At 39.5% G+C, this 26,607-nt stretch overlaps 4 protein-coding genes across 6 annotated transcripts; all 4 read right to left on the bottom strand.

Moving 5' to 3' along the window:
* Window positions 1–1,146: 1,146 nt before the first annotated feature.
* Window positions 1,147–4,980, bottom strand: LOC110014533 (extracellular calcium-sensing receptor-like). Its single transcript, XM_023961854.2, has 6 exons — window positions 4,732–4,980; window positions 4,327–4,618; window positions 3,438–4,232; window positions 3,089–3,313; window positions 2,855–2,978; window positions 1,147–2,214 (listed from the first exon to the last, which is right to left on the bottom strand). Exons 1-6 carry the CDS (start codon window positions 4,956–4,958, stop codon window positions 1,310–1,312), a joined length of 2,568 nt encoding a protein of 855 aa, XP_023817622.2. The 5' UTR covers window positions 4,959–4,980; the 3' UTR covers window positions 1,147–1,309.
* A 4,072-nt stretch (window positions 4,981–9,052) lies between these two features.
* On the bottom strand, window positions 9,053–12,705 carry LOC101173565 (extracellular calcium-sensing receptor-like). The gene is made up of 5 exons (XM_023961671.2): window positions 12,427–12,705; window positions 11,535–12,329; window positions 11,188–11,415; window positions 10,971–11,094; window positions 9,053–10,344 (listed from the first exon to the last, which is right to left on the bottom strand). Exons 1-5 carry the CDS (start codon window positions 12,688–12,690, stop codon window positions 9,440–9,442), a joined length of 2,316 nt encoding a protein of 771 aa, XP_023817439.1. The 5' UTR covers window positions 12,691–12,705; the 3' UTR covers window positions 9,053–9,439.
* A 2,032-nt stretch (window positions 12,706–14,737) lies between these two features.
* Window positions 14,738–22,482, bottom strand: olfcj1 (olfactory receptor C family, j1). 3 transcript variants are annotated; one of them, XM_078956477.1, is made up of 6 exons: window positions 17,991–20,684; window positions 17,580–17,865; window positions 16,628–17,452; window positions 16,330–16,560; window positions 16,084–16,207; window positions 14,738–15,957 (listed from the first exon to the last, which is right to left on the bottom strand). In XM_078956477.1, the coding sequence occupies exons 1-6, from the start codon at window positions 18,248–18,250 to the stop codon at window positions 15,047–15,049; spliced, it is 2,637 nt and encodes an 878-aa protein (XP_078812603.1). In that variant the 5' UTR covers window positions 18,251–20,684; the 3' UTR covers window positions 14,738–15,046. The 3 variants fall into 3 exon arrangements, with proteins under 3 accessions (XP_078812603.1, XP_078812604.1, XP_020563878.1); XM_078956478.1 differs by adding an exon at window positions 22,412–22,482 and having other exon boundaries at window positions 14,738–16,207; window positions 17,580–18,091; XM_020708219.3 differs by having other exon boundaries at window positions 14,738–16,207.
* LOC101174038 (extracellular calcium-sensing receptor-like) lies at window positions 21,012–25,951 on the bottom strand. Its single transcript, XM_023962029.2, has 6 exons — window positions 25,612–25,951; window positions 25,251–25,539; window positions 24,279–25,085; window positions 23,960–24,187; window positions 23,384–23,507; window positions 21,012–22,482 (listed from the first exon to the last, which is right to left on the bottom strand). The coding sequence occupies exons 1-6, from the start codon at window positions 25,827–25,829 to the stop codon at window positions 21,572–21,574; spliced, it is 2,577 nt and encodes an 858-aa protein (XP_023817797.2). The 5' UTR covers window positions 25,830–25,951; the 3' UTR covers window positions 21,012–21,571.
* Between the last annotated feature and the right edge of the window lie 656 nt (window positions 25,952–26,607).

Raw genomic sequence — 26,607 nt, 5'->3', positions numbered from 1 at the left:
TGTCTAGTGGGTCTAAATGACCCAACTCCCAACGTCAAAGTTCCTAGGATAGCACAAGGGTTACAGGTGGAGAGGATTTCATGTAATCCATGGAAACCAGTGAAGATCACAAATCATTGAAGAAAAAAGTTCAGCGCACTGTCTAGTGGGGTCTAAATGACCTCACTCCCAATGTAAAAGTGCCTAGGATAGCACAAGGGTTAAAGCTTGTGTTTGGAATATGGGAGAAAGCCAGAGTGCTTGGAGAAAACCAACACATGCACAGGGAGGACATTCAAACTCCTCACAGAAAGGACCATTATGCAATAATGGGCTACCTACCCATTTTATATAAGAGCAAAATGTGACTTATCATTGTCCACATTGCAACAAAAATGTTCAAACATAATGACAAAATGGTTCATCTGGTCTGGAGCTGAAGTAGGGTATCTGCTTGACATGCCATGAATATACAGTATAAACAGGCTGCGATGTCTCACTCTTGACAGTAGCAGAAAAGATCACCGCCTATTGTAATAGTGTAGGAATTGAGCTCATACATGCATGCTAAAGAAACATGTTGGGTGCAGCCAGTAATGGTCAGCAATTTGCAGTTATTTGTGTGGACTGATACAGATGGTGCTGCAAAGAATTAACCCTTGTGCTATCTTAGATGACCCCATCCTTACTTTGACGTGTTCTCCCTACCATCACAAAGGTGGATAAAGGTGGAAAGATTTCATGTAATCCATGGACACCAGTGAAGATACAAATCATTGAAGAAAAAAGGTTCAGAGCACTGTCTAGTGGGTCTAGATGGCCCAACTCCCAACGTTAAAGTGCCTAGGATAGCACAAGGGTTACACTGCACCAATGTTCATTTGTGAAAAGATTGGTGCCCACGTTAAAAATAAAACCAAATTCCTTCGATCAAGAACAGTGTAGATGGGAGCTTTCAAACTTGCCAAACAAAGAGGAGACCAATCAAAGATATATTTTGTGGATCCGACCAGAACTACATGGAAATTTGTCAGCTTTTTATTATTATTATTATTTTTTGTGCTCTCATTGGAATTTAATAAAGCACATTTTGATTCAATAAAATATTTAAGGCATGATTACCGTTGAACTGCAAAAACATAGTGTCAAAGTTACATCAGTGATCCAAAAAAACAAAAGAAAACATGTAAAATATCACTTGACTCCGTGCATTCCATATGTACTTGGTTACAGCTACAGGTTACCTAGAGTTTAAAAACAACTTTCATTAAAATGTCTTACAGGTTTGACAGCCTTTAAGGGGTTTCAAAAGTTGGGATATTTTTGTTTATTATGATCCTCCCTTACCCATCATATATTTCCTTGTGTTTTTCTCAGGTTTGAGTAGGATGACATAGCATTTTGGGATGAAAATACAAATCAGTAGTCCAAAACTGGAAGCAAGGATGGCAAAGATCTCCACGGCAACGCTGAACTTCCCTGGAGAGCTGACGTATGCTGGGATGAACGTGATCCAAACTGCACAGAATATCAGCATGCTGAACGTGATAAATTTGGCTTCGTTGAAATTATCGGGCAGTTTCCGAGCCAAAAACGCAGAAATGAAGCACAAGACAGCCAGAAGACCTATATACCCAAGTCCAGCCCAGAACCCTAACTCTGAGCCGAGAGCACACTCCAAGATGATTTTATCTCTAAACTCTTGAACATTTTTAAAAGGGAAAGGGGGGGAAATGGTTAACCAGAGGATACAGATAATAACTTGAATAAGAGTGAGTCCCAGAACGCTGAGTCTCTGCTGTGCAGGTCCAAACCACTTCATCATGTTTCCACCAGGAAGTCTGGCTTTAAAAGCCATCAGGACAACTATTGTCTTCCCCAGAACACAAGAGATGCAGAGAACAAACGTGATGGCAAAAGCAGTGTGCCGCAGCTGGCAGGTCCACTCAGAGGGCCGGCCGATGAAGGTCAGAGAGCACAGGAAACACAGAATGAGAGAGAAGAGCAGTAGGAAGCTCAGCTCAGAGTTATTTGCCCTCACCAGAGGAGTTTTCCTGTGCCTGAAGAAAATGAACGCTACAATGGCTGTCAAGCACGTTCCAAATAAAGAGGCAGCAGTGAGCAGTGCCCCCATTATTTCTTCATAAGACAAAAAGACTTCCTGTTTTCTCACACAGGCATCTCTTCTCTCATTTGACCAAAATTCAGGGTGACATCTCACACAGGTGATGGAATCTGTAGAAAAATGTTAAGGTCAGTGCTTGGGTCACATGGATTTGTCAGAAGCATTAGGACATTTACAATAACATAGTACCTGAAAAAATCAACTGCAGCAGTAATTGTATTTATGCTTAAAGCATACATAACTCAGCAGTCCTAAAATGTGTATTGTTGCTAAAATCGAAAAAATTGACATACTGCTCCTTGGCCACTGCTTTTACACACTTAAAAAGTGTCTTTTAAGTGTGGAGGTTGAGCCCAATTAATGTACTGATTTTGGTCTTATTTTGTGAAGTAGTTTGTGGCTTGAATCACAGGAATCTTTTGCAGCACGCACATACACACATATAGGAAGTACGATTCACTTGTTGTACATTAATTTTTCAACCAAAATAAACACTTGATAAACATTTTGAAGAGGATATAATATTTTCAAAATGATGATTTACATACAGAAATGCAGGGCCCACACAGTAACTATACTTAATTTATTATAAACTAGAGTTGGACAAGCACAAAAGATCCTTCACAGTTTTTGGTTATATGAACAATCATGTGAAATTATCTGCATGCCAAAATTATAGGAGTTGGTATGAATAGAAAATTGTCTTTCTTTCTTTGGCAGTTAATTCAGAAAAATGAGGCAAACTCACACCTGTGTTGTTGCTTATTTCCCCTTCAGCACATGTTGCACAGTCATGGCAGCAAACAGGTTTTCCTTTCTGATAAACCTTTCGAGTTCCAGGCTGACATTTCTCACTGCAAACCGACACAGGCACCTGTATGAACACAGAAATGAAGACACACACTTTTTTCTTCTTATTTACATCAAAACTGCAAAAACAAACAAACAGCAATGCACTCTTTTTTTTAAATTGTGGCTGTTTACCTGACGAGAGTTCCTTGTCCAGATTAGATTATTTTGTAGATTGAGCTGCTTGCCTGCAGGTAATGATGCGTCATAAAGGCCGACTGTGACAAAATCCACAATGCCCTTTTCTTTTGGTTGCCAGTTTATAATTTCATATTTTGCTGCTGGATCTCCATTTGCATCAAAGTAAACCTCCTCTCCTTCTTTTGTTCGGAAGTGTATTTTTCTTATGTGCTGTAAAATCTGGGTAGGAAAAATTTAATTGTGCGGTTGTATTATCATTCTTGGTCCCTATTCTTTTTATACTGTAAATTACTTATGACATACTACTTTTTGTGAAATGTGCAATTACCAATTGAAATCTTACCTCCAATGGCTGCAGCTGCACATTAGTGTTGCATGTTTTGTTACATCTGAGTATGACATGCAGAGCGTGGGCTACAGCATACACTCCTTTGTAGACGTTGTTAAGAATGGGCATGAGGGACATGTCTGTGAAACTGTTTTTCACTCCGGCCACATCTTCTTGTCCGGTACATTCTCCCTGAATTTCTGCTGCTGACTTTGACTGTTTGAACTCACAGCTAAACATTGCCTCCCAGAACTCTATGAACAAGTCATTATTGGACGAATTGAGGGTTGTAACATCAAGCATAAACTCTCTGAGGCCGCTGACATGAGCTTTGGGAATGGACAGACCTATAGCTCCATCCAGGATGTGAGTTTTATCTGTTGTTGCAGTCTGAAAATCAAAGATCCAGCCCTCGCTCCCGACCCACTGGTAACCGCTCAAGTTATGTTTGGAAAACTCATGTAGTAACACATCCATGTCCATGTGAGTGAGGAAGGCAACAATCACCTTTGAGGTGGATGCTTTGATCAGATCAGTTATTTTTTGTATCTTATCTGGGGGATCCATTCGAAAGAAAGGCACAGAATATTCCAGACAAATGCCCAACTGTTCAGCAGTTTCTGTGAATGTAGCCATGCCATTGTTGCCATAGTCATCATTTGTTCTAATCGCTCCAACCCACGTCCAGCCAAAGTGCTTGACCAGTTGGGCGAGGGCTCTGCTCTGGAAGTAATCACTGGGTATTGTTCTGAGAAAGGATGGGTACTTCGTTTTATCACTGAGACAGGCACATGTAGAGTAGTGGCTGATCTGTAATAGATGATCAAATCTCGTTCTTCCATTAAGCAGCAAAAATTTGAACCAAATTGTGCAAATATTTTCAGGGTCCACTATCGTTACCCACCAAAGGTATATGGAATGGTCCCATGACTGAGGCAATGGCAGCACTAAGGATGGAAATTGTTTCTCCCATTATGACTTGCACTTGTGCAGCACTTTTGCATTCCTTCAAAGTTAACTCAGCTGTATTACCATTAACCAAAGCAAGTGCAACTTTGACACTTCTAGCAATGGAATAACAAGCATCATACATTTGATAGCCCAGGGTGATGCCTGGTAGCAGTTCTGTACTGTTGTTGATCTCCTCAATGGCAAAGAGCATAGCTTGAGCAAACTGGAACCCTCTGAAATTCAAACTTAGCACAAATTTAAGTTTAGCTCTTCAACAGATTCCTTCTTCACACAATAAAAAAGAATAAACTTTTTGTTGCTAAATCACTCAATATTCCCAGTCGACATGAGTGTTTACCTTTCACATTGCAGTGGCAGAGGTTTATGTGTAAAGTTTTCCTGTCTGTTCTTCCAGCTGCTGTGGAAAGGAAAGATTCCCCCTAAGAGGATGTTCCCATCCTTAACTATTTGGGGATTCTCCAGATCTCCTCTGTGGCTACATGTCGTCTCAGGCTTTGAGAGAGAAACCACCAGCAAGAACTGAACAAGTATCCAACACTGTTGGTGCCAGCTCTGTCTGGACATTGTGATGAGAGGCAGAGCCAAACCGGAGGGACCTGCAGTAGTATTTATACATCACGGAAAGACTTCAGTAGTAGTAAAACAACAAAGAAGGTGTATCTCTGCAGACCACAAGGTGGGGCAAAAACAGGGAGGTGATGTCATACACATCCCTACGTTCAAAATACATTTTTGAGTAAATCTACGCTGCAAAACAAAACATGAAGTTTCAACATAAAAACCATCTGCCTTAAATTTTTTATTCAAGATAACCAACATGATTTGTTGTGTTAATATAACCTTTTGTTGTTTATTAAATTAAACTATCTTTTTATACCAAAGTTCTGGTGCTTTATTCTGATATAAATTTCATGTAAACTTCTTATGGTTTTGTTATAACTTAAAATTATTTTTCTCAACTCATTTAAAAATTTAAATTGTGTTAAGGAAGAGGTGTCGATGAAATTAAGTTGCAAATATTCAAAAGAACTCGCATACTTATTTGACTATAGGCAAAAATAAAAGTGTAAAAGACAAAAATTAGAACAACAATATTTTTAACACCATGATTCCTTCATCCATTTTCTTAACCTGCTCTAAATAATTAAAAAGCAAATTAAGCAATAAAGCAGTTAATTACATAAATTTTAGCTTGATATGTGAGATTTAGAAGATCTGTTGTTCTTCAAATATCTATGGCACAAGTCGTACCACAGAAAAACGTGTTCTGTTAAAGCTATATTTCTCCAAAAGTTTATTTCAGATCCAAAGTGACTTTCTCTGCTGATGCACAAGATCCTAAACTATGTACAGATAATTTACTTAGGGGCATGACAGTATAGTTCCCTTCCTCTCCCTTACCTACTCCCTTCCCCTGTTTTTGGGTGAAAAATTAATTTGTTTTCATTCTTACAAACGGCCAAAAAACAGCATAAAATGTGTGTTCATGTTTGAGATAGTTTGACCACAATTCTGATTGGTGTGTTTACTGTAATCACGTTCCCTCTGTTCTTGGGAACTTAACACTTGGCCTGCTTGCAGAGGTGTTCCATGGCTTGATTCCTAAACTTTAGAATGGTGGGTTTGTTCAATGAATTTGAAACATGACAGAAAACAAAATCATGTCAATGATTATTGTACATATGTAAATATGTTTAATTTTTATCAACCCATTCAAGTCAATTGAAAACAGACATTACTTTACAATCGAAACTGGTGCTTTTAACCCTTGTGCTATCCTATGGGACCAAGACGACCATTGACGTGTTCTCCCTTCCATGACAAAGGTGGATAACCCTTGTGCTATCTTAGATGACCCCACCCTTGCATTGACGTGTTCTCCCTTCCATGACAAAGGTGGATAAAGGTGGAAAGGATTTCATGTAATCCATGGACACCAGTGAAGATCACAAATCATTGAAGAAAAAAGTTCAGCGCACTGTCTAGGGGGTCTAAATGACCTCACTCCCAATTTAAAAGTGCCTAGGATAGCACAAGGGTTAAAGCTTGTGTTTGGAATATGGGAGAAAGCCAGAGTGCTTGGAGAAAACCAACACATGCACAGGGAGGACATTCAAACTCCTCACAGAAAGGACCATTATGCAATAATGGGCTACCTACCCATTTTATATAAGAGCAAAATGTGACTTATCATTGTCCACATTGCAACAAAAATGTTCAAACATAATGACAAAATGGTTCATCTGGTCTGGAGCTGAAGTAGGGTATCTGCTTGACCTGCCATGAATGTGCAGTGTAAACAGGCTTCAATGTCTCACTCTTGACAGTATCAGAAAAGATCACCGCCTTTTGTTATAGTGTAGGAATTGAGCTCATACATGCATGCTAAAGAAACATGTTGGGTGCAGCCAGTAATGTTCAGCAATTTGTCAGTTATTTGTGTGGACTGATACAGATGGTGCTGCAAAGAATTACTCTGCACCAATGTTCATTTGTGAAAAGATTGGTGCCCACGTTAAAAATAAAACGAAATTCCTTCGATCAAGAACAGTGTAGATGGGAGCTTTCAAACTTGCCAAACAAAGAAGAGACCAATCAAAGAGATGTGGTGTGGATCCGACCAGAAATACATGGAAATTGGTCAGACTTTTATTATTATGGCCCGCAGCAGCAGTCACTGACTGCAAGGACCATATTGTTTTCGCAGTTGGAACGACTTCGCCGTCTTTCAGCTAGAATTTGACCCCCGCCGCATGCTCGAAAAGTCACCAAAACGTGCACACACCTGGGATAAATTGCGAATGAATTTTCCCCAAAGTCAACGTCACCCCCCCGAAGACGATGACATCACGGCCAGCGATCCCGTCTAAAAAATGAATGGGCGAATATCGCGTATGGGGCCGAACAAAATGTACTTCAGAATACAGTTGCGAAACTCAAACACACGTGTTGGGGATATCCCAAAGAAGTTTTGAAATCATTACGGGACGGCCACACGACCTACAGCCTGGCGGCCATTTTGTGGCGAACTCTGAGAATTGGCGATTTTTGTGTTTTCCCATGATATGGGAAAACGACACTTTTGTTTGAGCGATTTTCACGCAATTGCACACACTTGCTGCCAGCTCCAGTCTACAAACAACACAGAAGTGTCGTTGACCTTTGACTTTGGGAAAAGGCCGCCATCCTGCATTTTAAAATACAGCCCCTTTAGCGCCACATTCAAACGAAAACTCGTCCTAGGGATTTTTTGCCATTGTCTCGTAACTTCTTAGGCATCCATAGCAAGGTGATGCGGACAAAATGTTGGAATTAGAAGTTGTAGATTTTGAACGGCGTGCGCGTGGCGGATTCACAACCGTTGCCGTCTCAGCTAGCTCGCACATTTTTTATCGGGATGTCGTAAAGAGGAAATTTGCAATTCCCTGGCACACGCTGAACAAAACGATGACACGCACGACAAGATCGATAAAGGAATGTGGGCGTGATAAGCAAAAAACCGTCGCAAAAAAATGTGCCGACTCGGCAAAAAAAAAAGAAATCTGCATTTTTTTTTAAGAATCGGCTAACGAAACACAGATAACTTTGTCGGGGATATCCAAACAAAATTTTGAAAGAATTACGTGAAGGCGACACGACCTACGGTTTGGCGGCCATTTTGTGCCAAAATCTGCCATTTTGAGATTTTCGCGTTTTTACACAATATGGAAAAAGGAACTTTTTTTCGAGCGATTTTCATGAAATTTTGACTCGCGTCTCCCTAGCCTAAGTCTACACAAAGCTCTGGAGTTTCGTCCACCTTTGACCTCGGGAAAAGGCCGCCATCTTGAATTATCTATAAAAAACACCTTGATTGGCGGATTCAAACGTAAACTCGTCGTTGGAATTTTCAACGATCGTCTGGAAACTTTTTGGGCATAAATGGCAAGCTACTGTGGAAAAAATGTTGGAATTAGAAGTTGTATATTTTGAACGGCGTGCGCGTGTCGAGCTAGCAAAGTGGCGCACTGTTGTAACTCCCATGCCTTTCATTGGAATACAGTGAAAATTGAATGCATGCATCCATAGCAGGAACTGAACACAATTAAAAACACCGGACATGGACATATAAGGAATGTGGGCGTGGTTAGCATGACACGACTGTTGCTAAGGACAACAAAAAGTTTATTTTTGCCGAATCGTCTGAAACTAACATCAATCTGGTCGTCATCAAAAGGCGACCAAGAACAAAATGGTTGCTATGGAGATAAAATCAACAGAACAGCCGCCATTTTGAAAAAATGGGGATTTTTTATCAACTTCTGACATGTAGCTCTCACCAATGGAGCATCGTGTTTTTCTGAGTTAGTTGATGATGCTGATCGCTATGCTAGCACTTTTAGCCACATTAGCATAGCTAGCATAGTTAGCATAATTATCATTTTAGATAATGTGTTTTTCTGAGTCAGTTGATGATACTGATAGCAATGCTAGCTCTTTTAGCCACATTAGCATAGCTAGCATAGTTAGCATAATTAGCATTTTAAGAAATGTGTTTTCCTTAGTCAGTTGATGATGCTGAGCGCAATGCTAGCACTTTTAGCCACATTAGCATAGGAAGCATAGTTAGCATAATTAGCAATTGCAGTTTTGACTAGCCTTTATCAAAAGTAGGCAGTGAGGGCAGTGAGGGCGGTGAAGGCGGCGGTGGTGCGTACAGTTGGGCGTGGAAGGCGGGTTGCGTCTGCGGGCCATACAACGCCGCTTGCGGCTTTAATTATTATTATTTTTTGTGCTCTCATTGGAATTTAATAAAGCACATTTTGATTCAATAAAATATTTAAGGCATGATTACTGTGAACTACAAAAACATAGTGTCAAAGTTACATCAGTTGAGCAAAAAAACTAAAGAAAACATGTAAAATATCACTTGACTCTGTGCATTCCATATGTACTTGGTTACAGCTGCAGGTTAACCTAGAGTTTAAAAACAACTTTCATTAAAATGTCTTACAGGTTTGACAGCCTTTAAGGGGTTTCAAAAGTTGGGATATTTTTGTTGTTTATTATGATCCTCCCTTACCCATCATATATTTTTTTGTGTTTTTGTCAGGTTTGAGTAGGATGACATAGCATTTTGGGATGAAAATACAAATCAGTAGTCCAAAACTGGAAGCAAGGATGGCAAAGATCTCCACGGCAACGCCGAACTTCCCTGGAGAGCTGACGTATGCTGGGATGAACGTGATCCAAACTGCACAGAATATCAGCATGCTGAATGTAATAAATTTGGCTTCGTTGAAATTATCGGGCAGTTTCCGAGCCAAAAACGCAGAAATGAAGCACAAGACAGCCAGAAGACCTATATACCCAAGTCCAGCCCAGAACCCTAACTCTGAGCCAAGAGCACACTCCAAGATGATTTTATCTCTAAACTCTTGAACATTTTTAAAAGGGAAAGGGGGGGAAATGGTTAACCAGAGGATACAGATAATAACTTGAATAAGAGTGAGTCCCAGAACGCTGAGTCTCTGCTGTGTAGGTCCAAACCACTTCATCATGTTTCCACCAGGAAGTCTGGCTTTAAAAGCCATCAGGACAACTATTGTCTTCCCCAGAACACAAGAGATGCAGAGAACAAACGTGATGGCAAAAGCAGTGTGCCGCAGCTGGCAGGTCCACTCAGAGGGCCGGCCGATGAAGGTCAGAGAGCACAGGAAACACAGAATGAGAGAGAAGAGCAGTAGGAAGCTCAGCTCAGAGTTATTTGCCCTCACCAGAGGAGTTTTCCTGTGCCTGAAGAAAATGAACGCTACAATGGCTGTCAAGCACGTTCCAAATAAAGAGGCAGCAGTGAGCAGTGCCCCCATTATTTCCTCATAAGACAGGAACACAGACTCTTTATCTAAGCAGGAATCTCGTCTTTCATTTGGCCAGGCCTCTTCAGGGCATTTTACACATGTGATGGAATCTGTAATGTCATTTTGAAGAAAAATATATTTTATAAGTCAGAAATCGTACTTTTATCGCTGCATATAATCACTATCAACATGCTGTTTAAAATGCATTTTCTACCAATCACCAAATCTAAGGGAATTATACCCCAGGACGTAAATAGCAAATGTGTTTGTTTTCCTGTGTTTTTTTTTAATTTTTTATTATTCTTAATGTCTGTGAAGAGTATCCCTGTTGTGGTTTACTACGCTAGGTAAAACTACTTTCTGGAATCACACTTAATGGGTTGATGAATGTCAAATGCACTTTAGAAGAAATTTGGGCTTAAATTGTTCTTGCATTTCAAATAATTTCTGTACAAGACCTGAGCACTTAAGTCACTTAAATCTTAGTTTCTTTTTTTTTTTTTTTTTTAACATGATGGTATTGCATGACTACTCATCCTGTCAGCATCCCTGAGACTCAAAAGAAAAGGCCTGTGTCTCACTTAAGAACCCTTGTAACATTTTTTGGTAACATATATTTAAGTCAGCTTTCATAAGTTGAGGTATAACCATAAACGTGTGTCAAGCTAAATGATATTCTTGTTTACTTCTTTTCGGAAGTACATCAATATTATATATTAAATATATAGTACTAGACCTGTGCTGTTGCTTATTTCTCCATCTGGACATCGAATGCAATCATAGCAGCAAACAGGCTTTCCTTTTTGGAGAACCTTGCGTGTTCCTGGGGGACACTTTTCACTGCAAACCGACACCGGAACCTGCATAGAACACAGTGTTAAAGAAAAATAGAAAACACCTTCCTAATAATTTTCTGAAGTTCATACAGTCATAAAATAACTTTTTTTCCAAACCTCTAATGAGTTCTTTGCCCAAATTAAAGACTCATCTTGTAGATTCAACTGTTTGTCTGCAGATAATGATGCATCATAGAGACCCACTTTGACAAAGTCCACAATGCCATTTTCTCTCGGCTGCCAATTTATAATCTCATATTTTGCAGCTGGATCTCCGTTTTCATTGAAATAGACCTCATCTCCTTCTTTTGTTTTGAATCTAATCTTTTGTATGTACTTTAAAATCTGTGACAATAAGCAATAAATGTGTCACTCATTGCTAATACATTACTGAAATATCAAAGACAATGTTATCATGTTTCTTTGAATTGCTTAATACAGTTTATATGTTCACTTTTTACTACCTCTAGTGGCTGCAGCTGCACACCATTGTCACACGTTTCGTTACATTTTAGAATCATATGCAGAGCGTGGGCTACAGCATACACTCCTTTATAGACGTTGTTGAAAATGGGCATTAGGGACATGTCTGTGAAACTGTTTTTCACTCCGGCCACATCTTCTCGTCCGGTACATTCTCCATGAATTTCTACAGCCGACTTTGACTGTTTGAACTCACAGCTAAACATTGCCTCCCAGAACTCTACGAACAAGTCATTACTGGATGAATTGAGGGGTGTAACATCAAGCATAAACTCTTTGAGGCCGCTGACATGAGCTTTGGGAATGGACAGACCTATAGCTCCATCCAGAATGTGAGTCTGATCCACCGCAGCAATCTGAGAATCAAAGATCCAGGACTCACTTCCGACCCACTGATACCCTGATATGTTATGGTTTGACAACTCCTTAATAAGCACATCCATGTCCATGTGAGAGAGGAAGGCAACAATCACCTTTGAGGTGGATGCCTTAATCAGATCAATTATTTTCTGAATCTTATCTGGGGGATCTGTTCGAAAGAAAGGCACAGAATATTCCAGACAAATGCCCAACTGTTCAGCAGTCTCTGTGAATGTAACCATGCCATTGTTGCCATAGTCATCATTGGTTCTAATCGCTCCAACCCACATCCAGCCGAAGTGCTTGACCAGTTGGGCGAGGGCTCTGCTCTGGAAGTAATCACTGGGTATTGTTCTGAGAAAGGATGGGTACTTCGTTTTATCACTGAGACAAGCACATGTAGAAAAGTGACTAATCTGTAATCAGAAAATAAAAATATTGAAACGTTGAAACAAAGACAACAAATTTAGAAACATTTGAATGTGAACCTGAATCACTAGTAACTGCACCCACCAGTGGGATCGAAAATGGTCCGATGACTGTAGCAATCGCTGAGCTCGGAGAAGATGACGTTTCTCCCATTATGGCCTGCACTTGTGCAGGTTTGATGCAGGAAGCTTTTGACATCACAGTCTTGGTGTCACTCCCACTGGCCAAGTTTAGAGCAACTTTTACACTTCTGGCTATGGAACCACAAGTGTCATAAACCTTGTATCCCAGAGTTATACCCGGCAGCAGCTCTGTACTGTTGTTGATCTCCTCAATGGCAAAAAGCATGGTTTGGGCAAATTGGAATTCTCTGAAATTCAAACTTTATTCAGACATTTAAAAATAACATGCAATCAAATGTATCTGGCAATTTCAATACTGCAGAGATAAGACATTTCTGTGACACGATTTACCTGGTGCATTGCAGTGGCAAGGGATTTTGCTTGTATGTATTCTCTCTGTTTATCCAGCTGCTGTGAAATGAAAAAATACCTCCCAGCAAAATGTCCCCCTCTTTGGATAGTTGAGGATTGTCCAGGTCTCCTCTTTGTGTGCACTCTGTTTCCGCAGATTGAGAGAAAGACACCAACAACAACAATTGCAAAAATGCACACCCCTGCTCTGGCCATTTCTGTGAACACATTTTCCTGTTTTAAGAAAACTTCATTGAACGATGGCTGCCTGGAAGACAAGAACTTGTGAATTCTTTTTTGAGGTAATGTGTAGTATTATAGTGATATTAAGTCTCTATGGAGCTACAAGGTGGGGCAAGAGGAGGGACATGGTGACAGGTCATAGTATGATTTTTTTTCTATTTGCTTAATTTACTTTAAACTTTTGGCAGTTATTGTACTTTAGAATCGATCTATTTAGACAGCGTAAATGCAAACTTTTAATTTAAAGTTTTTTATCCTTTTCATGAACAAAATTTCAAGGTAAAACAAACATTCTATCATCAATATATGTTTTTAAGGAGAAAAAAAAAGTAAATAGAAATATGCACAACATAAGGTTTTGTAAAAAGGGGTGGGATCATACACTATTTTTCTTCTACCCACTAATTTTTCAAGCATATTGTTTTGTTTTATCTGTCTATTTTTAACTCTTGTGCCTATTTTCATTTCGTGTTTGAAAAATAAAAGTAACTATGAGTGCTTATTAAAACATGCAAAACCACTAGACTTATATGATTCATTTATTAAATTGTCTTAGTTTTAGCCTATGAGAGTAAACTACATCCATATATAATTATAATATATTACCTTTGGCAAACTAAAGAACTGTTTTTTTTATTAAATATGAGCTATTTTCGCAGTTCATTTTCTCCCCCGGAGGTAAGACGAATCAAACACTCTAAAGCTCCGCTTTTCGCCCCTTGTGGGTGCCGTCCATTTCATGACATCAACCTAGAGTCAGCCTCGGCGGCGTGTTTGTGTTTCATCCACAAAAGCAAACATTATCTGAACCTTTGCAAAGACGGATGTGCATGTTGTGGAGCCTTACAAAGCTATTTTGCAGATCACTCCGAGCTCGATGAAGAAAAGGTGGGTGTATGCGTTAGCCTGGAGACGGTGCTGGCAGCGCAGACTTTTCCTGGAAGGGGCAGTTTTTCACTTATCTGCATCACAATGACAGAACCCGCTCGTTTTCATGGATTTGGATGGGCCGGTGCTCAGAGAGCCGATTTTTAGAGTAATACTCAGAAATGCGTGAATGGATTAAAAAAACGCTTTAGGGTTGTTTTATTGAGGAATGAATATTATAATACACTTAACAGCTCAAAAAGTTTAATTTAACCAAATTAAAAAGAAAATAATCAAAATGTCAAAATCACGATAAAATAAAACGTTTTATCACCAAAGTGATGCTGTTTACTGTCATGTCTTCACCCTCCTTAAAATGTTCTTTACTTTTAATTATAGGGGGCTTTTTTCCTTACAATGTTTAGAATTTTTGCTGTGGAGTTTCGCTAGAAGAAGGGCACTGATGCTTTAGGATCAAAAACTTCAGGGTACTTGAAATATTGTGGAATACTGTATATATTGATGTGTTACCAGGTTGATAAGTCCTCAGAATTGGTGTAATCCCTTTGTCTTTACTTTAAAGAATGAGTGTTCATAAAAGAAAGGCTGTTTTTTGGATTTTAAACAAGTAAAACGATAACAATTTGGCTACTCACTGCAGTCATTTTTTTAAATTCTTGCAGAATAGATATAATAATTTTGGCTTAAGGTTTGCGCAATATGCAGGATATACTTAGTTCTGTAAAAATAAAAAAAACATGTTTTTCAATGGGTAAACATCATGTTTCTATACACAACAAACACACAATTATGGATGTCCAATGTTCCAAATTTATTTACAAGTTTTTGATACTGGCATACATGCAAATTTCACATACATGCAAAAAGAAAAGCATATTCTGTTTTAACTAGAAAAAAAAACTCATTTATGCAATGGGATGTTAACATGTTTAATTATTTAAAAAAAAGTGCATATCTGTGCAAAACATTTTTTATATTCCTAAATTACCCAATAGATTTTTTAATCTGACACTAGTCACAGACATGTTTTTCCCTTACTAAAGCCTAAACAAAACAAAAAAGTATTGATTCAGCTGTAGCAACATTGCATATACAGTATTTTAAATAGCTTTTGTCTCTTTACCCATTAAATGTTTCTTTGTATTCTTCTCAGGTTTAAATAAAATGATGTAGCACTTTGGGAAAAAAATACAGCAGAGCATCCCATAACTTGAAGCCAGGATTGCAAAGATCTCCACTGCTACAGTAAACTTTCCCGGAGAGCTGACGTAAGCTGGAATGAAGGTGAGCCACACAGCACAAAATATCAACATGCTAAATGTGATAAACTTAGCTTCGTTGAAATTATTAGGCAGCTTCCGGGCCATAAAGGCTAGTCCAAAGCATAGCAGAGATAGAACCCCAATATAACCTAATACAGCCCAGAACCCCAATGACGATCCATGAGAACACTCCAATATAACTTTGTCTTTGTAATATTTAACATTTTTGTGTGGATATGGAGGATTGATTGTTAGCCACATAATGCAAATTAAGACCTGGATGATGGTGAAAGTCAGGACGCTGACCCTCTGTTGCACAGGTCCAAACCATTTGATTACGTTACTTCCTGGGACTGTAGCATTGAAGGCCATTAAAACAACAATTGTTTTTCCCAGGACGCACGACATGCAGAGCACAAAGATGATGCCGAAGGTGGAGTGTCGCAGCATGCAAGACCACTTAGTGGGCCGGCTAATGAAGGTCAAAGGGCAGAGGAAACACAAGCTTAAGGAGAACAACAGCAAGAAACTCAGCTCAGAGTTATTTGCTTTGACCATAGGAGTTTTTCTGTGGTGGTAAAATATTACAGCCACAATCATCGCAAGGCATGCACCAAAGATAGAGAAGGCAACCAGCAGTATACCCATTAACTCGGTGAAGGTGAGGAATTCAATAGCTTTCAAGTCACAACTAGTCCTCTCTTCACTGGATTTGTACTCAGGGTGGCATTTATGACAGTTCACAGCATCTGCAAGGATAAATAAGCGGTACACATTACACATTTTTAGACATGCCGAAGAAGTGCTGGCCGGAATTTTGCCCAGCAGAAACGCAACGAGCAGCAGGGTAAAGACTACGAATCCTGCAGTCTCACTTGTACTGTTGCTGAACTCCCCCTCAGCGCAGGGGATGCAGTCAAAGCAGCAGATAGGTTTGCCTTTAATGAAAGTCCGAAAAGTTCCAGGCAAACAGCTCTCACTGCAAATCGACTTTGGCACCTGTATTGATAAAATGAAAGCAAAATAAATTGTTCTACTAAAATCATACTTTTTGTAATTCAGCTAAACTATATGTTCTCTTAATGTGAGTTAAAGAATGTGCAATTCAGTTACGTTTTTACCTCATGGTTCTCTCCAGCCCAAACAGCACTCACACCTGGGTTGATGTCAAACTGTTGACCTTCAGGCCGGGAGGCATCATAGTAACCAATGGTTTGGAACCGTGTTTGCCCTGTTTCATCTATCTGCCAGTTTACCAGAGCATAACGTGCTACAGGGTCTCCCAAATCATCAAAGAACACATTCTCACCAGTGTCAGCGGTGAAACGTATCCGTGACAGGTAATACAATACCTGCAGAAAAACAGACGTGTTACAAGAGTCTTAACAATTTAGGTAAGGGGGCAGTGTTGTCTTTTACCTGCCACGGCTGTATATTTTTCCTATCAGCACAAGATTTATTATCAAATGGCCCCTGTCCATTTTCACAGTTGATTAGCAGGTTCAGAGCGTGAGCAATGGCATATGTGGCCTTGTAAACATTGTTCAGTAGGCTGGTATCTGACACATCTGTGAAAGGCAGGTTAATGTTCCTTAGAGTCTCTATCCCATTACATGGTGCTACATAATCCTGAGCATGAGCCTCTGTTTTGTAGTTCAGGGTGCAGTTGAATACCATCTCCCATAACTCCACAAGCCCCTGATTTCCTTCTGTAATTGAGGGCTTACTGTTTCTTAGGAACTCCTGTAATCCAGGGATGGGAGAACTTAATGCTGCAAAGCCAACTGCTCCTTGGACCACAGCATAGTTCATCGGAGTGGCAATTTGTCGATATGTAATCCACCCTTCACTTCCTACCCACTGCAGGCCAGTTACACTCTGAGCATGCAGCTCTTTGAAAAGTATGTCAAGGTCTGTGCCGTCTGCAAATGCCACTATTACCTTAGAAGTGGATTTTTTGATAATATTCACTACTTCTAAGAAGTGCTTCCTGGGATCAGTTCTGTAAATGGCTACAGAGTACTCAACACACACGCCCTCCTTTTTTGCAGAGTCGAGAAAAGTGGCCATCCCACCATTTCCATAATCATTATTTGTTCTTATGGCTCCCACCCAAGACCAGCCGAAATGTTTCACAAGCTTTGCGAGGGCTTTGCTTTGAAAAATGTCATTGGGGATGGTTCTGAAGAAAGAAGGGTATTCTCTTCTGTTACTAAGACATGCACAAGTGGCTGAATGGCTTATCTAAAAGACAAGGAACATAGGAGAAATGCAACATTGTCAGATTTTAAACTCATCACTATAAAATGTGTACAATTTCTGATTGAAATGTGATCTGTGATAAGAAGAGAAGTTCGTCTATAACACTCACCACAGGTATATGGAAGGGTCCTAGTGTACGTGCTATGCCTATTGTGGAGGTGGAAGTGGTATCCCCAATGACAGCATGCACGCTGGAGGGTTTATCACAGCTGCTTTTCTCCCCTTTGTACATATTCATGAGACTTAACGATGCCCTGATGGACAAGGGGATACTGGGGCAAGAATCAAATATTCTGTAACCAAGTGTCACATCTGGTAAAAGCTCTGAGCTGTTGTTTATTTTCTCTATGGCAAACATCATGGTGTATGCATACTGAAGTTCACCTTGGTCCAGCCTTAAAAAAGAGAAAAAAAGGTTTATTCTGGTAAAAGATAAAAACACACAAAAAGTATGTAAGCGTGTAAATGATGTAAAAAAGGGAATATACATCATTTACATGCATTTTAATCACTCTCTTACCCTTTACACTGGATTGAACCTGGGTTGAGTTCAAGAGTTGAACTCGCTGTGACTGGGCTTTGGTGAAAAGAAAAAATTCCTCCAATAGTAATGTCTCCTTCCTTGAAAAATGAAGACAGTTCTTTGGTCCCATACGTTTGACACGTAGGTTTTCCTTCTCTCACAGCCACAAGAAAAAAAAGGAGCAGGTCTGCTATCAGCAGCATTGTACCTCTCCTAATGTCCGCAGTTTTAAGATTAACACTGCAAAGTCTTATCATATTATAGGAGCTTCACATCAAAAGGCCACCAGGTCTTCCACCAATGGCAGTGTTTGATTGTGAGTGACAGAAGAAAGGCCCTATTACACGCTTACAAGTACTACCCATTAAAATCCCTGCTTTTACCACAATATTAATATGTAATAAAACATAATATTTAGATTGTAAGAGTTTTTTACATATTCATTTGCAAGTTCAGAATTATATCTTGTAAGTCTATTTTTTTTCTTTTGAATTTTCTTTAAGTTTTTATTTAGTAATCATAGCACTTTCCGTAACCCTTGTGCTATCCTAGGCACTTTAACATTGGAAGTTGGGTCATCTAGACCCACTAGACAGTGTGCTGAACCTTTTTTCTTCAATGATTTGTGATCCTCACTGGTGTCCATGGATTACATGAAATCTTTCCACTTTTATCCACCTTTTTCATGGTAGGGAGAACACATCAATATAAGGGTGGGGTCATCTAAGATAGCACTTAAAGGGATGTCTGTCTATTAATAAAGCAAATGTATTCAAACCTCACATCCGTCTGTCCTGCATTTGTCTCCAGCATCACACAACCAACAAAACATTTCAGAAAATGCCAACAATTTAATTTGATGTTTTTGCTTACGACGGAGTTTTAGGGCCACGGTGAGGAAAAAAAATTTTGGCCAACATGACGAGATTAAAGTCGTCATGTCGACTTTAATCTCGCCATGACGAGAAAAAACTCGACACAAAGTTTCGAGAAAAAACTCGTCTTGTCGAGATAAAAGTCGAAATAAAGTTTCGAGATTAAAGTCGCAATATTGCGCGAGAGCAGTGAAGCTGAGTCTTTCAGGAGTATTCAGTGTTATGGCTGTTAGTGAGCTAGTGGCTTTGTATTTAAGAGTTTACGACAGAGTTTTATGGCCACCAAAAAAAAAGTTATTTTATTAGGAGATAAAAACTCGTAAATTTACGGGAAAAAAGTCATAGATTAACAAGGAGAAAACCCCGAAGTTGTCTGTTTATCGGAGCCTATCTTGAAGATGAAAGATGTGGAGCCTTTTGTGAAGCTTTATTTCCGGATTATAGGTTTAAAACAAAGATTCTGAACCTTTTGGCGACTCAAAATCAGATTATTGTCAGTGGAGCCGCCTTTCCGGGGTTCGGTGTATTGTTCAGTGTCAGTAAAGCGGACTTTCATCTGTAAAATAAGGAGCTCAGAGACACGTTTGGGTGTAGAGGATCGCTGCAGCCTTTATTCTCCTTTTCATTCACACACCCTGAAGTTCATCTGTCACATTACGTCATGAATCTGTCATCAGATCACCAGTGCGGAAGTAAACAGTGTTACATACGCCCACTGCTGCAGATGAAGCGTCCCGTTTGATCATTCAAAAACAAAGATGAATGAAAATAGTCTGTTATATTAGCATTACAACGTTGAAATAGGCAAAAAAGTGCTGCTCCTCAGACGGAAGCATCACACAAACATAGAGATCTGGTCCTTGGTGGAGGAAGAAAGGATTCAAGTGAACAGCTGCAGGGATACCGATGGCTTCATCATCGGGCTGCAGGGATCCTGCAAACCAACCATCAATAAATACAACTTTAATGAATCGTAAATGAATCAAATGAGCCTCCAGACATCTGGAACATTATCAATAAACATTCAGCTCACCTGTTCAACAAAGTTTAATCGGTCTTCTCTGCTGCTGCACGGTGTTCACCTGCTGCTCTGCATGCTCACTTCCACAATAATCTCGTAAATTTACGAGTTTTTTCTCTCGCGAGCAACATTGCTACTTTAATCTCGAAACTTTATTTCGACTTTTATCTCGACAAGACGAGTTTTTTCTCGAAACTTTGTGTCGAGTTTTTTCTCGTCATGGCGAGATTAAAGTCGACATGACGACTTTAATCTCGTCACGTTGGCCAGAATTTTTTTTCCTCACCGTGGCCCTAAAACTCCGTCGTATTTGCTTAACAGGTGCACGAAGACTGAAAAAACAAAAGACCAGGTGTTTTCTATGTCTTACAAAACATTGGGCAGCAACAAATAGATGTGAAAGTTCAACTAGTTAGAAGGAGATGCATTAGATTCAACAAACATTTGTCCCAATTGCTACATGTTTGAACTAAAATTATTTAAAAACAAATGTGATAAGTGTCCATTAAAAGCATGCTGATTCTAAATATAAATGCAAAGATGTGAAACACAAATGCTAAACAGGTATGCTGAACCAGCATGTCCCATACAGACTTGTCCATTTTTTGGCCGCAAACAGCCCATGTCCACCAGAAAAGGTGGTTGTGACATAAGACATAAAGAGGAACTGCTCTTTCATATCAATCACAGCCAATGATGGTGATTGCCCCCCATGGTTTCTCTGTGTGATGTTCAGACATCTTTCTCATGTTTTGACCTCAAATCACCTTCAAATTTTCTGGATAAGCTAAAGGCCTGTTCACACCGGGACGAATTTCGCCGGCGATTTTCGCCGACGTTTAACGCCTCGTGACTAAACAAAGGGCACCAATGTGAGTGTGCACACCGACGCGAAAAAACGCCACGCGTTAAAGCGTCAAAAAAAAAAAACGCCTCGGGTTCGTTTTTTTTTTTCGACGCGTCGCGTCGAAATCTACTCGACCAATGAGAATGGCGCTTTTGCACACGTGTCTGGAGCTTCTGAAGTTACAGTAAAACACAACTTGAGGGCGCTCAAACACAAAACTGCCTTGCTGAGCACACATACCAGCGAAGAAGATAGACGCCAAGTAGCGTCCACACAGCCGCGAAGCAATAATGACGGACATTCTAAAATATCCCCGAACCAAGCACCAGTTGGAGCTACTGGTGCTTGAAATATTCATGTTTTCTTTGTTTGATTCTGACAAGCGTGTAAATACTTGCTCTCTTCTTCTGAGTGAAAAGCGACTTTAAGAAGCGTAAAGTTGCGCAGCGCCACCTTGTGTACAGGAGTATTTCTGTTTTACATTAAGCGCCATCTAATGTCAGGGAATGAAATTGCATGTTCACTCCACTCATCGTCAGCAAAAATCGCCTGGGTGTGAACACAAAAAACGTGGCGAAAAACGCTGGCGAATAACGCCTGGCGAATATTCGTCCCGGTGTGTACGGGCCTTAAGAGAGGTGGCAGAAGACTCTGGGAACCTTTATCTACACATTGACCAAAAAAAGGAACCAAATTGGATCGTTTGTCTGTAAAGGTAAACCAAACTCACATTTTGTAATGTCTTGGACATTTGTAGACATCTCAAAAATCTGCTAAAATCAGCTAACCACAGTAACAAGCTACCAAAACATTTTGGTACAACTACCATAAACAATTATGATGTCTTTACTTGATCTCTCCCCATCATGTGATTTTTAGTATTTCTCTCTGGCTTCAGTAGTAAAATGTAACATTTGGGAGCAAATATACAGAAAAGCAATCCAAAGCTTGAGGCCAGAATTGCAAAGATTTCTACAGCTACAGTGAATTTTCCAGGAGAACTCACATATGCTGGGATAAATGTGACCCAGACTGCACTGAATATCAACATGCTGAATGTGATGAATTTTGCTTCATTAAAATTGTCAGGCAGCTTTCGGGCTAAAAAGGCAAGGATCAGACATAACACCGCCAGAAGTCCGATATACCCTAACACAACCCAAAACCCTATAGATGAACCTAAGTTACATTCTAGAATAATCCTTTCAGCTGCATAAATTGTATTTTTGTGTGGAAAGGGTGGAGCCAGAGCTAGCCATACAACACAAACCAACACCTGCAGAAAAGTACCACCAACAACACCCATTCTCTGATGTGAAGCCAAACACTGAGGAACTGTGTTGGCTGGTGTTCTGGCTTTAAAAGCTATCACTACTGTAATAGTTTTAGTCAGAATACATGAAATACACAAGGCAAAGGCTATGCCAAATGCTACATGGCGAAGCATGCAGGACCAGTCAGTGGGCCGGCCAATGAAGGTCAGAGAACACAAGAAACAAAAAGTCAAGGATAACAGCAAGAGGAAGCTCAGCTCAGAGTTACTGGCTTTGACCAGAGGTGTGTGACGGAACCAAAAGAAGACAAAAGACACAACAAGCGTTAGACCCGCTCCAAACAAAGAGAAAGCAGTGAGGAGGGTGCCCATTGTCTCTTCATAAGATAGGAACTCAATCACCTTTGGAACACACTTGTTATGATCTTCATTTGACCAGTACTCCAGTGGACACGGAGAACAGTCTGCAGAATCTGCATTTGAAAAAAAAATGATAAAAAGTAAGTATCATTATATTTTTTTTAATTACTTGGTTGGCATTATTTAGAACATCATCAAAAAATGTGTAAATCCATTTCAAAAGTGAAATCGTGTCATTTGTGAGATTTTTCTTTCTTTCTGAATCTTATAACCAACAAATATACAAACTCACTTGTAAACAAAGTAATTTGTAACTCAGTTTTTTTGTAGGCCCACAACAAAGGAAGGTGTGTAATTTGGATGGTGGTCAAAGCTAAGAGCCTCAAGAGCCCAATTCATGTAAATTTAATTCTAACCATTAGATCATGGAATGAGTCTGAGCTTGCACAGAAGGTTGACCTGTTAGTTGGCCCCACCTCTACAGATTGGCCATTGAAACCCAATTCCTCAAGAAGGGTGGTACTCTCTCATAGTATGGAAAGAGTATGGAGGTTGAGGGGCCATATTAAGTCCACAGTGAGAGCCATTGGGTTGTTATGGGCTTGCCTATACATTAAAGTTTACCCTGTTGAGCGAGAGCCATGTCCTCCAGCTTTACACATGTCTCTTACTATTGTCTCACTTTCAAGGCTGACTAGGAGTATAGAGTTCCTAGTTTTCTTAGAGTCTCTTGGTGATGTACTGTGGGACCTTGATTGAAACATCTAAATATGAATAAAGGACCAGTGGGCAACCCTCCAGTTCCTTTTTAAGGACAGTAAATGTTGAATTTTCAGGAGCAGTAAAATGTCATCACATTTTAAAGCAAAACTTCTCCCAAAATATAACAGCCCGTAAGTTATGAAACCACAAAATAAATTGAAGTTACCCTTTTAACTGATTTTCTGAAATAGATACACTTTTTTGATGGTATTTTCATTCCTTGATTAGGACCTTTAAATGAAAGAAACTCACTGCTTGAGTTGCTGATCTCTCCAGCTGCACAAGCGATGCAAGAAAAACAACAAATGGGTTTGCCTTTAATCACAGCCTGTCGGAAACCAGGAAGACAACTCTCACTGCAGACAGAAATCGGCCTCTGAAACAACAATGGATTTCAATCATCAGTTTTATATTTTAACATCTGCTGTTGGATAAGAAACAGTAAGACGAAAGTTCTGATCAAACCATAAAAGAAGTCAGACATTTTTTTTAAAAGCGAGTGGATATTGTAATAATAATCACTTTGATTTTCATAAAAAACTGCAACTCTATGAAATTCAAATTGGTTTAATTTCAAAGTAAATATTGACTTCATGAATCATTATAATGGATTTCTTTATTAAAACTACTTAATTTGAAGGCCATGCAACCATTTCTAATTTCTAAAATTTGGAATATCACAACTAACAGATAAGAATAATCCTAAAACATTGCAGCTGAAGCTTTTGAAGCTGTTGAGATATTTCAGCTTTCTGATTTGACACTACATATTTTTTATGTTGACAATCTGGATTGAGTACTCCTTGAAAAAGCTTAAATCTCAGATACCTGTCGAGATGCTCCAACCCATGTGATATTCATTTCCTCTATTGTAAACTGTTTCCCATTTGGAAGGGACGCATCATAGCTCCCTACTGCCACAAACACGGGTTCTCCTGCTGAGTTCCTTTGCCAGTTCACCAGCTGATAGGTTGCTGCAGGATCACCTCTTTCATCAAATGAAACTTTCTCTCCTGACTGAAGAGAAAAATTCACATCCTGGATGTGTTTGACAATCTAATGACAGAAACAAGGTGTAGAAGATGGTCATAGGATGTCAGTGTGTTTATTTAATATATATTTATATTTTTCAAAGTTAGCCTCTTACTTCCTTTGGCTGTAAAATGCTTTTCAAGGTACATGACGCGTTGACTGTTTCACTGTTTTCTCCACATTTTAACATGCTGTGCATTGCATGAGCTACAGCATATACAGCTTTGTACACATTATTGGATATTCTCAGCTCTGACACATCTGTAAAAGGATTTTTAATGTCACGTAGTCTCTCAGATCCAGAGCACTGCTTTGTTCCATGCAAACTTGACTGAAAACTGCAGCCAAAGGTTTCTTCCCAGAACTCCTTCAGTATGTGGTTCTGAGGGTCCTGACTTGGGTGAACCTGTAAAAGAAAATCCTGCAAACCTGCAATTTTTCCCTTCTTTATGGCAAAGCCTATAGAGCCAGTTAGTATTCCAGAATACCTATTTAGAGCCAAATTACTTGATGTAATCCAGGATTCACTTCCCACCCACTGTAACCCAGTAAGGTTTTGCCTCAGAGCTTCTTCAAGCAGAATATCCATTTCATCATAACCAAGGAAGGCAACTAATACTTTTGCAGTGCCTGTTTTGATCACTCTGACCACCCTCTCGACCTGTTCGTATAAACTAGTCCCTGAGATGGCCTCAGAGTATTCAACACAAATCCCTTCCTGGGGTGCAGCTTCAATGAATGTTGCCATTCCATTATTGCCATAGTCATTGTCACTTCTGACTGCACCAACCCATGTCCATCCAAAGTACTTTACCAGCTGAGCCAGTGCCCTGCTCTGATAGTAGTCACTGGGGATGGTTCTGAAGAAGGAGGGGTGCACCTTTCTGTTACTGAGACATGCACATGTGGAAAAGTGGCTGATCTGAATGAAAAAACACAATGAAAAGATGCAAAAAGATATGCAAAACGCTTCTAACCTCAATGTTACTTGTTTTTTTCTTTCAATATTCTGTTATGGCATCGAATTTATAATCACAGATAAGAAATAATAATGAAGAAATCACAAACAAATGTTAATCATATTTACCACCGGTATTTGAAAGGTCCCAGCTATTTGTGATAAGACGATCGTTGAGGAAGATTTAGAGGCTCCCACAATGGCATGAACAGTTGACTGACCAGAGCAGGTTTTTCCAAAAGTTCTTTCCTGTCCATTAATGAGACCCATGGCTGCACGTGTTGAAGAAAGTGTGGAACCACAGCTGTCAAATATTTTATAACCAACCGAGACATTTGGCAGTAAAGAGCTGCTGTTGTTGATCTCCTCAATGGCAAACATCATTGTCTGAGCAAATCGGAATTCTCTGAAGCTTATCCTGTAAAACAAAGTATGTACAATTAAATACATTTGTCCCTAGTTGAAAAAAAATGAGTTTTTTTAAACATACCTGGTGCAAATGAGAGGTTCTGGAGTTTCAGTCAGAGAAGGTGAAGACTTTGGGGTTTGGGTATAGACAGAAAACGCTCCTCCAATGGTGATGTCGCCTTTCTTCGATAACAGAGGTAACACAGGGCTTCCTAGCAGCTCACAGAGAGCTGTTTCATCTTCCGTGATGACTCCCATAGTAAGCATAAAGAGTACCATAACACAAATGCAGTCATGCATATTTCATAGGGCGGCTTACAATCACAGATCACCACTCTGCTTCCTTTTCTTTTGCCTTCTCTATAAAAAACTAAAATATCTTTCCTCTTAGAGACAGAGCTTTATACCTCTGTAGGTGATGATGACTGAGGCACTCTAATCAAATCACAGTGTGAGGGTGATGTCATCTAACTTTCCTCCCACGCTCATCAAATTTCTGTGCATAACATATTAGCGTGTTTTTCATTTTTTCCTTTGGTGATCCATGTTTTTAGTGGTCACTGCAGTAAAGTAAATCACTCTTTGAATTTGACATTTAGTTTTACGTGGAATGCCTTCCTTTATGCTTCTGAATTTAGTAATAAATTAGCTTTTCTTTTATTAACCAAGTTAAATGTTTGATTATTTATATGTGATATACACATATTAACCCTTGTGCTATCTTAGATGACCCCACCCTTGCATTGACGTGTTCTCCCTACCATGACAAAGGTGGATAAAGGTGGAAAGATTTCATGTAATCCATGGACACCAGTGAGGTTCACAAATCATTGAAGAAAAAAGGTTCAGAGCACTGTCTAGTGGGTCTAGATGACCCAACTCCCAATGTAAAAGTGCCTAGGATAGCACAAGGGTTAAACATATCAATTATTAATATTCAAATATTGTCATGACTATTTTACAATCAGCCATGTGATCAATTAAAGACTTTAGATAATAAAATATAAATTTCTAAAATTTCTTAAGTTAGAGTTTTCAAACAACAGCAAGTCATTTTACTTTAATCAAAACAGAAGTT

Source organism: Oryzias latipes, chromosome 13 (genome assembly GCF_053564925.1).
Source record: "Oryzias latipes strain Hd-rR chromosome 13, Olatipes_Hd-rR_3.1".
NCBI lineage: Eukaryota > Metazoa > Chordata > Actinopteri > Beloniformes > Adrianichthyidae > Oryzias > Oryzias latipes.
This window is presented reverse-complemented; position numbering and strand designations above follow the sequence as displayed.